The sequence below is a fragment of the Aythya marila genome (assembly GCF_965140915.1).
Source record: "Aythya marila genome assembly, chromosome: 1".
Classification (NCBI taxonomy): Eukaryota; Metazoa; Chordata; class Aves; order Anseriformes; family Anatidae; genus Aythya; species Aythya marila.
Genome location: NC_139042.1, coordinates 150,325,845 through 150,337,878, shown reverse-complemented (window position 1 = coordinate 150,337,878; position 12,034 = coordinate 150,325,845). Strand labels below are relative to the sequence as shown.

General features: G+C 38.8%; 1 protein-coding gene across 1 annotated transcript in view; it reads right to left on the bottom strand.

Moving 5' to 3' along the window:
- RFX4 (regulatory factor X4) overlaps positions 1-12,034 on the bottom strand; it is a gene marked incomplete at both ends in the record, with an annotated part of 90,444 nt that overhangs the window by 18,311 nt on the left and 60,099 nt on the right. The window contains 3 exons of the mRNA XM_082753063.1: positions 111-273; positions 7,091-7,252; positions 8,224-8,343. Of these exons, the coding sequence (XP_082609189.1) occupies positions 111-273; positions 7,091-7,252; positions 8,224-8,343 (445 nt within the window). The remainder of the gene's footprint in view (positions 1-110; positions 274-7,090; positions 7,253-8,223; positions 8,344-12,034) is intronic.

Genomic DNA, 12,034 nt, shown 5'->3' with positions numbered 1-12,034 from the left:
TTAAAAAAAAACAAACAACAACCAACCACCACCAACAAAAACAAAACCAGCTAAGCTTAGGTTCATCCAAAATACACACCAAACAAACAAGACACTGGGAAGTGACTTACCCATGTTCTTCTCGATGGGGATAAACAGGTATCCGGTGTGTGACAGATGATGATGGTACGTGTGGACTTCTCATGCAGGGCAGCTGTTGGGTGTTTTCAGCAGGCGACCCAGCAGCTGTTGTCACAGTGTAGGTTAGTGACCACGTATAGGATTGCATAGCCCCTACAGACAAACAAGCATGAAAGGAACACAGCTAAAATAGGCTGTCATTCACAGAGGCATTATGCTTTGAGACAGCTATTGGAAAACGACCTACTAAGCACTGATAATGGAAACAGCATCCAGCAAAGTGAACAAAACGGTCATGTCTGAGGCATAAATAAAAGCAGAAATTATCAGCTGAAGTGCACAAAGATCCAGAGGTAAGAAACATATCCTGAATACCTCAGACTGTGAAATTTCAGCCTGGCATTATAACTCAAGGCTATAATCTCTCAGAAAAACTGGGATGGGACTTAGTAATGGAGGACCACCAATGCTAATATTTCTTAGGCATGATGCACCAACCCCTGAGGTCCCTCTCACACAGAGTGGGCTGATGGTCTGTTTAGCTCACAGGCTGATCAGGCCTGGAGCAAAGCAGGAATTATGATCAGAACAATGAAGGACTGGAAGAAGATGGGTGTTATGCAAGAAATTTTCTTGGATCCTTTTGCAATTTGCCTCTCTATTCCACCCAACTAGGTACCAGCTTTTGTAGAGGAAACACAGAGGTAGATCTCCAATTATAAATATATATATATATATATGGACAGAAATAGTGCAGCCATTTTCTTCCTGCCAATAATTTTTCTTCCATCTTTAGATGTGGCAGGGACTGATTTTTTTTTTTTTTTTTTTTGTACGTAGAGCATTTGTGGGAAAAGCAAAGCAAAGCAAAGAAGTGGGTTTTCCATTTTGCTTGAAAGGTGCTGAGTTTTTTAATCATCCTGATCCCTTCCAGGCAGGAACTCCAGATTCATGAGCCAGCTGCTGAGAAACCTTTGTCCTTTGCACACACCCCTTTCACTCAGGAGGCTGACAGATCCATTGTTCCAGTATAACACAGCTCTTGCTGGAGGTCATGACCATACTGGCTGAGATTACCCTGCAAATGAGGACCAGAACACTGAATTTAACCCAATCCGAACAGTAGTCTGGGGTCTCTGGGCACTCTTGACTCTTTTTCAGTAGCTAAAAGGAATTACAGGAGGTGACTCGTTTTTTCAGTGTGGATGCTAGGGACTTCCTGTAGCATGAAAGGGCCTAATTCCAAGAGGGAAATGGCTGTATTACCAGGTCCATGTATCCTCCATGGCTTCGTAGAATGAAAAGCTATCTCAGATGTGCATAATTTTCTCCGTGTGATTTTTATTTAGCAACATGAGATATTTTTTTTTTGGTAATGGGAAATGCTTAATTCTGAGTTTGACCAAGGCCATTCTGAGCTTCACAAGGCAAGATGTGATCTGGGGCTCTTATAGTAGAGACATCTTTGTATGCATTATGGCCAAGAACATTTGTGGTAGGCCTGTTTTCATGTCTGCTTTTTCTGTCACTGACTTTTGAATCTTCAGACTTTCACCTCTCCCCTTTTGAGCATGATGGAGATCTCTCAGACCAAAGCTGCAAAGCTATTTATGGATCCATAAACAATTGAGCTGGTGCATCACTGCTACTGTGGCCATAAGCAGTCATGGTTCCTTGAGCTGTGGAAAAGTGTTTAAGAAAGTCAGTCTTCTGCAGAAAATACAGTTTATGTGGAGGGGGCCAAAACTTAGGCAGTCACCAAATAGTTTCATTTGAAAACAAAGGAAGAACTGATTTGAAAATTTCAACATATTGCAGGAAATTTTGGTAAAACGTTTCAATTTCAAAAGGTCAGCATATTTCCCTAGTGTTATTTTCCAAAAGAAAATTTGAAACTTTGTTTCAAAACAGGCCAAAATTCAAACAGAAAGAAACAGAAAGGAAAAAAAAAAAAAAGAGAGAGAGAGAGAGAGAGAGAGAAGAAAGAAGAAAAAAAAAAAAAAGAAAAAAAATCAAATATTTATTTATAGTTAAAATTACTGTTTTTCCCTTCACTTTTTAAATTCACCATAAAACAAAAATTTTGCTTTGAATAATAAAAAGTTGCCCATCAAGACAAAAAAAAAACAACAAAACAAACAAACATAACTACTCATTACCTCCCTAGCTCTAATAAGAGGCAGTAACAGGGCCAAAATATCCTCTACATTTTACTATATATGGTTAATTTGTCTATCCCCAGCCATTGTGGCAGCCTCCTTTCTTTTATTGAAAAACAGTAGTGATCTTATCTCGGTCTGAGGAAAATGAGTCAGTCCAGAACAGCAAGCTGTTTCTTGTACTCTCTGTGGAAAGTCAGGGTCCTTGGATGAAAGGAAGTGGTCATTTCTGACCTTGAAGCCTAACTGGCAGCTACCTCTGTTCAATTTTGAAATAAATGTTTAGGTTGTAGCATACCTTGTGCCTGTCCAGACAACACAGAAATAAAGAATAGGCCTCGCGCTGGAAGAGTTGTGAATATCTCTGTTTAATTCTCCTAACCAAGGATCGTCCCAGGTACTATCAGACAGTGCCTCACACAGCTGCTGTAGGAAACACTCGCTTTCTCTTGAATGTTGTGGATTAGAAACAAACGTATGTTGGGCTTTACCCTGGATTTACGGAGTGACAGAATGCTGCTTGAACAGTTTTCTTAGGACAGTCTCAGGAATCTACAGTCGCCTCACTTCCCTGTCTTTGGAAGGCAAATGGAAGGGATGCCATTGTTTTCTGAGTGACCTAGTCACAAAGAGGGAGTGGAAGGCCTGAAGAAGACAATAGATTCAGAGACTTTGTGTATAGGTATGTATCAGGTCAGCCAGAATACTGCCAGCTTTATGATGGGTGGAAAAGAAGAAATAAGATAAATCACAGATTTTAATAGTTAGCTTTCTAATACCCATCTATGTCTCAGGCCTGTATGGTTCATTTCCTCAGCTGGCTGCAGAACTGAACTTCAGGAGATGAAGTCTCTGTTAGATATGACTGAACCCAACTGAACTGCATTCTGAAATAAGCAAAAACAATAGCGGTTGAGCAACATTTTGTTCTGCTTTTTGTTTTGAACATGCAGGATTTGATTAAAATAAGGAAGTTCATTTATTATCACTCCTTTCTCTTTTCTCTTTTAAAGATAAATTTGATTTTCAGGATACTAACTGAGAAACCATGTGAGCTCTAGTGGAGCCAAATAAAAATGGAACAGTCCAACAAGAGAGCTGCTGTCATTAGTACTATATCAGTGCAAAAAGAATCAAAAGTTACTTCATGATGCTGCATTTTATATCTGCTGTATGCTGGAGAAAATGCCCACCCAGATACAAGCAAGATACTCACAGCACTGTGTATTACATCTGATAGTACGCACCACTGTCAACCTCAAGTTACCAAAAATCATGAGTGAGACCCCCATTCTGGTTCAACTATCACATTTTAAAAAATCCCCAAACCTTCCACTGGAAAGGGAAGAACCACCTTTTGAAACTGGAAGCTGACTTTTATGAGCAGTTATGAGAATTAAGCTTTTATTCTTGAACAAGACCTGATATTCTCATATATTCATATGAGTCCAGGAGCTGGAACTTCACAAAAATACAGAATGTCATTGTATTCAGACACATAAATATGAGAGATGGTAGCTCTGTGCAAGTACCTTCTACTGCAGATTCTCAAATTTTATCACCTAGCCCAGACCTGGAAAAATACTGACCTTAAATGACCTGAAAATTTATTTCAGACATACGTTTATTGAAACTAAATGGTAAACTGCATGGATTAGTCGACTATTGTATTAGGAACCACCTACAATTCAGAGTTCATTTCAGGTTGTCCAAAAAACATTTCATTAGCAAATAAGTAATCAGCTTCAAAAGGGGCTTTAAAGGAGAATAGTATAGTCTGCCATATAGCTTTCACTTTTATTACAATATTGTTGCAGTTTGAACAATCATTAATCTAGCCATTGTGATTTAGAAAGGACAGAGACTGATTATCCTTTTAAATGTCTAGTAACTTAACAGAAAGTTTTAAATAAAATGTTAGCTGAGCCATGCCAGATGTTCTAATGCAGAATGCTACATACAGGATTTACCTCTCTTTTGCTTAGTATCATGCAATTGCAACAGTTTAGTTTGCTGGTTTTGTGCTGACCATTGAGTGAAGGCAAAAAGGCTAAAATACAAGTTTAATAGTTAACTTTTATTGCTAATGCCACAAGCAAAAAAAAGTTAATGATGCCTTAAATTAGGGAATTGAGAGCTAGAGATAACCAGTAAGACTAATTCTCAAAATTTGCAAAGCATTTTCAGAGTTTTATATTTACCTCATAAAAGATGTTTAAGAAAATCAATAGAGTTCTTTAAATGTGTCTCTCCAGAACAGAGGTTCCTGTTCCAAAATATTCTATATACACATTCCACAAATCTGTACGTGGAATAGTTTAATTATATATAATGCATCTTCAGTGCTCCCGTTTTTAAATATAGCAATTTCCTATAGCTGATCTGTGGTTGTATTACTGCATGTGAATGAACTCTGCGTTCCATGGTGTAATGGTGAGCAAACTGAAAAGGTGATTAGTTTGTCTATGTGATAAAGATGGGAAATTAAGGTATTGCTACTTTCCCAAATTAAGGCCAGAAAATATCCACACACTTGTATATAATCTTAATAATCTTAAAAGTTAATAAATAAATAAATAAATAATTAGTAATTAAGTAATTAAAAGTAAAACAAAAAAGTACTTAATCTTAAATCTATACACTTGTATATAATCTTAACTAGACTACTTCTGGCATTGATAAATTTGACTTGTGATAGGCAAAGTTGACTTTCATGTTGGCAAAAATGAGACTGCACCAGCCCTTAGGAATAAAACCCAACATAAGCGAACAAAGGTTTTTAAAACAACCTAAAATTGAGAAGCTGGAAAAAAGAGACCTAAATTAATCAGAAATAGCTTTCTTGCCTAAGAAGTTCTGCTATGGGAACAACTACGTCAAGTTCTACTGCCTGTAATGTGGGAGCGGGTCCTTCAACCACTGCACCCAAGTGATCCTGTTTCTGGCTTGAGACTTCACACCAGCAGACCTTAGCCTTGCCAGGACAAACAAAATGAGAGAGAGAGAAAGAGAGAATAAAATAGACTATAACAAAATAAGATACATCATGAAAACAAAAAGGAATCATATTTGTAATGTTTGTGTGAGTCCATTCCCTTGGTTTATTAGTGGTATTCAAGCAGGATTCACCTAAGACTCACGCAGTTCCCAGGTCTGCCCTGATCTGAGCTTAAGTCAAGCACGCAGGCTGGAAGCTCAGACATCCAACAAGTTGGCTGTCATTTAAGTGTAGAATAAGATGTGGGTTAATAGTTCTGATAGCCATATAGAGTTACAGTCTCTGCAGCCTGAACAGAAGTCTCTCAAATCTCCATTCCTGTCACTGTCACTGGAGAGCATGCAATTTCCAACTTCTCAATCTTTTACTATTGGGTAAAGTTCCGCATCATTGTAAGGCTTGGTTACAACATCATGATGATCCCATTGGGCCACAATGGCCACAGGGCAAGTTACTCACAAACTCATCATTTCAAGACTCAAACATACACACCACCTCCAGCATTGCCTGATCCAAAGCAGTGAGCTCACTTGCCATATGTCTAGGAATCATATGGCTCTATTGTCTATCTGTTCTGTGGTTAATATCATCCTTTTTCTGTCCTAAATGTACTATAGTCTCCAACAGTGAGAAAACCTTAAGTTTCCATGTAGAGATAAATGTTCTTAAATCGCTTTCCACCACAACTATGCATTGTGCTTCCCATGGTGCCTTTTAAAACATGACAAACATTTGTCAGAAAGATTTATTAGTCCTTTGGCAACTGCCAGATTCTCCAGTGTGGTAAATCATCACTTTCTGACATTCTTTCAATAAGGTTTTGTAACTTTTCTAATACGTCACAAAAGTGATAGCTTCCACATTCTGATTATACACCCATTTCACCAAGGAGCAGCAAAGCTGGAGTTTTACTGCCTGGAATGCCTTCTGAAAGTCATTCACATTTCTGCCTTTCTTAGCTCATTTTAATGAATTAAGAAAACACAGCTTTTTGTCATATAGATGGACTGTCTTGCCCAAATCCAAAAGGTGGAGCTTTACATTAGGGTACAGAGGATTGTATGTACCCCATACATACAGACCAATCAACAAACCATGTGTGTGCATGCTTTTGCATTTAGGTAATTTTCTGGTAATCCTACCCACAAGTTGAATATCCTTAAGCACAAATTTTTTAATCTGTGGGCCCACCTGAATACAAGCAGTTCATGAGCTGCAATAACAGAGTATGTAACTGAAAATAGGTTTCAAGCATCCAATTCCTAATGCCTAATGTTTAAAGTTACCAACAATGTGTAAAGCATTCCCAAGAGAAACTTGTGCAGATATTTAAGAATGTTAGGGTCTCAAATATATTGAAAGATATCCAATTCCCATTTTACCCACTGGGAATTATGTGGTTCAGAGACTGATTGCCCTTAAAGTCATTGAAGATGCTCAAAAGTGCTATATTCATAAATATTTTTTTTTGTCAGGGCATTACTAGAAATATGATCAATTGAACTGATTTTAAAAACACTTAGAAATACAGAGACAGGTCTGTTCTGAAGGCCTTGGTAACAGAACAGATTCTGATCTGCTGAGGTCTGGGATCTCCTGTTAGGTCTCTGGACTCCAAGCGTCAGATCCTGTTCCTGTAAAACTGCACACAATATTTAGATACAGTGAGAAAGTATAACTGATACTTTAAACAGACTTCTGCTTGGGAAGGTTTCTTATCCCTTGAAAGCCAGCACGTTGTGTTGGTTTAATTTCAGGTGACTGAGTGCAAAACCCATCTTCAAGCAGATCCAGCTGCCATAAGCCCACCTACCTGTTGTAGCTGCTATGCCACCATACTCTGGGGACTGATTGCTGACAGGCGAGGGGGCAGAGGGCACTTCCACAGAGGTGACAGATTTAGCTGGGGAGAACGGCACTGGGGAGGGAGTTGGAGGAGCCGGTTCACTCAGAATAATTTCTTCTCGTATTTCTGCTGCAGGGTGAGAGAAAAACCACCAAACAAACACTGTTAAAAGTGAAGTCAAAGAACACCGAGGAACTAAAAAAATTATGTGAGCAGTTAGTGCTTTTTTTTATGCTATATTTCATGAAATTCATTGCAGGACTAACACAGATCTTTGAAAGAAGTACTTCTATAACATTTAGCATTGCCGCCATCAGTTTACCATCACAAGACCTCTTATAGGAAAGTGATATTTTTGCTAATGTACAGGTAGGAAATTTGTGCACAGGCCGCTTAAGGTTTATATCCCCATGACTAAGAGATTTAACTTGCCAAAAATAAGGGAAATGCAAGGAAGGAAGCTGACTGAAGACTTCTCATTATCAGGGGCATCCCTGAGCAGAGAGACTAGAGGCAGTCTCTGTTCTGGCAAGTCAGTGCAGAGTAAGTAGAGCAGGGCTGGGAGTTTGCCTCTGTACAGGAACTCAGAACTTAAATGTATGAGAAATCATGGCTTCCCCCTCCTCCCCCATTTGCTCACTTCTCCCATCTCTCCCTTTTAAGTTTGCACTGGTACAAATCCACTGGTATGAGTGAGTTTATTTAGAGTAAAACTAGGGTGGAGAGGGAGAGAATCAAGACCGGGTGATCATCTCACTGACGTGTGATGGTGCATTTCCTCTGAAATGTAAAACAGATTAACTGATGTAAAAGGTTTGGTACAAAAATCCCTTACTGAAACACCAAGTTTGTACTTAGCAATAGTATTTCAGACATCCAGAGTTACATCAAGAAGCATGCAGGCCTCTTTTAGAGTGTATTAACTAGGGAGGATCCTCTCATAAATGGCTTATTTCAAATCATGATGGAACCAAAAAAACAGCACTTTGCTCATAGACAGACCTCACTGGGTTACACAAAGATAGAGAAATAACCTTACATAGAAAACAGTGAATACAGTGGAATAAAACAACAAAAGATGAATAAAATAATAAACTCACCTGTGCTTCCTTCTCCTTTCATTGCCCTCATTAGCTCATTAGCTCTCTCCTGACAATGGAGTGATTCTAGCAGGTACAATACGTAGTCATCAAACATCAAGTGAATAAGGTGAAAAGACCCTGGTAGTAAAGTGAACAAACAAAAAAGCCATTGACTGTCTCAATACACTAATTAAACCAATGATTACCCTATTCAACACAAAAGGCACTGAGTAGGCATAGTAGTACTATGCCTCAACATAGTACTGCCACTGAAATGCGTCTCTTACTCAAGATAAGTCAGGTCAAAGCATACCTGGGCAGTAACAGACTGTTCCCTCCTGCACTTACACAGGCAGGCTTATATGACCAACTGTTGTACTTTAGGGTGCAAGGAGGCTGCCTAACTGAGAGCTGGCACATGATGGAGTCTTCTTTTCCAACATAAGCATTGAACAATTTAGATGGTTATACTACAGGTGGAATTATCTCAAGTGCCAGAAGTAGAACCCTGAATTGGCTGTCTTAGTGACACATTCTGATAAAAATTTTCTGCACTACCTGTGTCATTGGACAAAGAAATGAGACTAATCAATGGGAAGGTAGAAGCATCCTTCCAGATCTCCTGGTGGTATATCCAATGCATTGCCTGAACTGGATGAGACACCCTTTAACTGTTAACCACAGAGGCATTAGTAGCAATTGTGAATATCTTAGAGACAAAAACTTGTGCCAAAGGTTTGCCCTGTCATACTTCTCTTACTACATTATCTTTTTCTAATTACAAGTTTGAGTCATATCAGCAGCATAACATTTGTCCTGTTTCTGTGCTTTCCTCCAAAGATGCCATGGATTTTATCTTTCTTAACTGCTGCAACAGGAGTGTGAAAAAAGGGACTAAAAAGAAAAGGTATGGCCAAAATAAAATGTGGCAGAGGGAGTCAAAGAATATTTAGAAAATTAATAGTAAAAATACACCATGTTGGTAGTTATCTGCCACAAATCCTGAAGTAAGACCTGAGCACAGATGGAGAACTCGCTAGAGTTATTAGGAGAAAGACAAGGACTAGAGTAATAGGAACAAATTTTAATAGCACACCCTAAGAAGTTCTGTCCTCTGAGATTTATAGAAAAACTTTCTTAAGTTTCTCAGTTACAAATGTTTAAGGACAGAAGAAGTAGTTTGAAAGGCCCTATACCCCTATACAATTCTAGCTGGCAATTCAGCTTTCAAAGCAACTCTGGGCACATTCTTTTTCTTTGTGACCTGGATGGTCTTTGTGTTTCATTCTCTCACTCCACGCCTGCATGGCTTCTGTCATCACTGATACGAGCAGAGCACACACACTGGGAGGAGAACACGAGCCTTTGTGTTCTTGGACGAGGCAGCACAGAAAAAGGACATTCATGATTGCAACACCTTTGCTAGGAGGAGGAAATCTTTGACTGTTGGTGAACCTGAAGCATTCTTTTTTTTCTTATTACTTTCACATATCTATGCAAATCAAAATGGTAACATGTTTCCCCAGCCTCACAAGGATAAATAGTGAAGATCCTCTCCTAATTACTGCAGAGATTTTGTTCTGGAAATCTTTGTGGCTAAAAGACTTGTTAAATAAAATTATATTTAATCTAGCAGTCTTTATAAAGACAGCAGACCTTTCTGATCACCCCTCTGCCCCAGGATTTCCCCAGTGCAAAAGCAGACTATCAAGAATCTTCACAAAAAGCCTTTTCTGCCTTCAGTTTTTCAGTGGGAGGTCTCTAATAGTTTTAGTGCAGTTATTACTGGTAAGCATTTCCAAGGTAAGAAAATAACGCCTAAAGGCTGCCAAACTTCACATGGTGGTACAAGGCTTGGGTTATTTGGTGTTTCTCATCAAACTCCTTGCTCATCTTTCATTTAAAAATGAAAGTAAAAGAAAGTTGCTTGCAGTTTCATAAAAAACATCAGTGTGAGCTCTGAACACTAATATGCTAGCAGGCACATGACAAGAATTCCATGTTTGCTATTAAAAAAGTCTTTGTTTTGCAGGGGGGTCTAATCTTCAAAGTCTAGTTTGAGGACTTGGGGTTGGCAATACTGAATGCAGTATTTAAAAACACTCCAGTGCCCTTGTCACTCTTTTGAATTTCTCTCTTCCTCTCCTATTATTTCTTCCACTGTGTATTTTTAAACTCTGTACAGAGTTTTCAAGCCCAGACTTTGTGTGAAAGACACTGGACAAACAAGTTGTTGGTACTGAATGAATGCAATATTTTTACATTTTTATATGAGTCAAAAGTAATGTAAGCTATAGACTGAAACCAGTATCAGGGCATGCATTTCAGCTACACAGTGAATAGCTATTCAGCACGATGTACAGTTATTTATTCTGTGTTTGCAAGCTACTGTTATTCACATGAAACTGTTTAGCTCTTTCAAGTATATCTTTAAGTACTGAAAAGGATCCAGCTGTGGCTGGTAAAGCTCACACTGCTTTAGGAAGAGGTACGAAGTCATTCAAGAGACTGTAGTTACAATAATAATAAATAGTGTTTGGCTCTAATTTTCAGAAGGAGTTAACCGAAATCATGGCAATGATTACCCAGTTAATATACAGTAACAGTCAACATCTATTAACAGATACAGCAATTATGTATAAGTAGCAAAAGACCAGTGAGATTTGCAGATCTAGAGAAAATCATGGAACTTCTATTACTAATTAGTTACTTTTACACACTGGATGCATTACTCAAACATTACCACCAACTGTGCCTTTGATATTCATAGAGAGGGAGACAGAGAGGGAGAGGGAGGAGCTTCTTTCTGCCAGGGAGTGTTTCAACCTGCCCGTATCACCATGCTTAAAAGCTCTGCAGAATTAAATCTCTGTGCTAGCCAGTCCAGTGCCAGATATTCCTCTAATCAAATTCCCCTATCATATAATTCAAAGATAAAAATATACTGTCTTGCATATGTAAAGATCACAGTGTGTAACACATTATTTTATTATTATTATAAATAACACTGTCAGCATCTATTTATTGAGGTGAGCATCTATAGTCTACGTATTGCCCTAAGTGGAAAAAAATCCATAAAAATCAGTTCTCTGAAACTGTTATGTAGTAAAACGGTAAATGTAGTAAATTTACAATACAGTGAAAATGCAAAATGTTTATCTAAGAACAAAGGTATATAGTTATGTAACTAAAAGAGTACACCTGTGTCTGTTTCTCTCCACAGAACTCACCTAAATTCATACGTTGTAAAATGCTACAAGGAACTGTGTTACAATAAGCACAGCAGAGTTATTCTGGCTCTGAGCTGTGTACATTCAGGGGCTATTCTCTTGGAACTTGCTGGTCTCTTATTCATGAACAATGAGTCAAATAGCCTCGCAGTGAAAGTATAGCAGCATTAATACTAATGAGTATAGTTTTACATCTGTGGCTAAATAACGTTTGGTTCATTTCTGGGGAAATAAGGTAGGGATAACCCCAGGCTTCTCCCTGCTAGGATGAGGACATGATATTGTTACCAGTCTCCCCTCTGAAAACCTGAAGGGTCAGAGCTCCTTCTGCCTCCACTGGAGTTGGACCTGAGCAGGGGGTACACCACTCTGCAGAAATAAGGGTTAGAACAGGGACTGAGCTTGTCATGTCCCGTCAGCTCCCAGGAAAGAACCTCCCTAGCATGCTGCAGACCACTGTGGTTCAACAAATGGTTAAGTGGTTTGTAGGAAGCACAAGAGTTTCAACAGGAAAGGTGACAAAATCCTCCCACTGGACAATTCCTCTAGACCTGTGGTTAGAAATCTTTCTCTGGCAGTGATTAACACCAGCTCAGGAC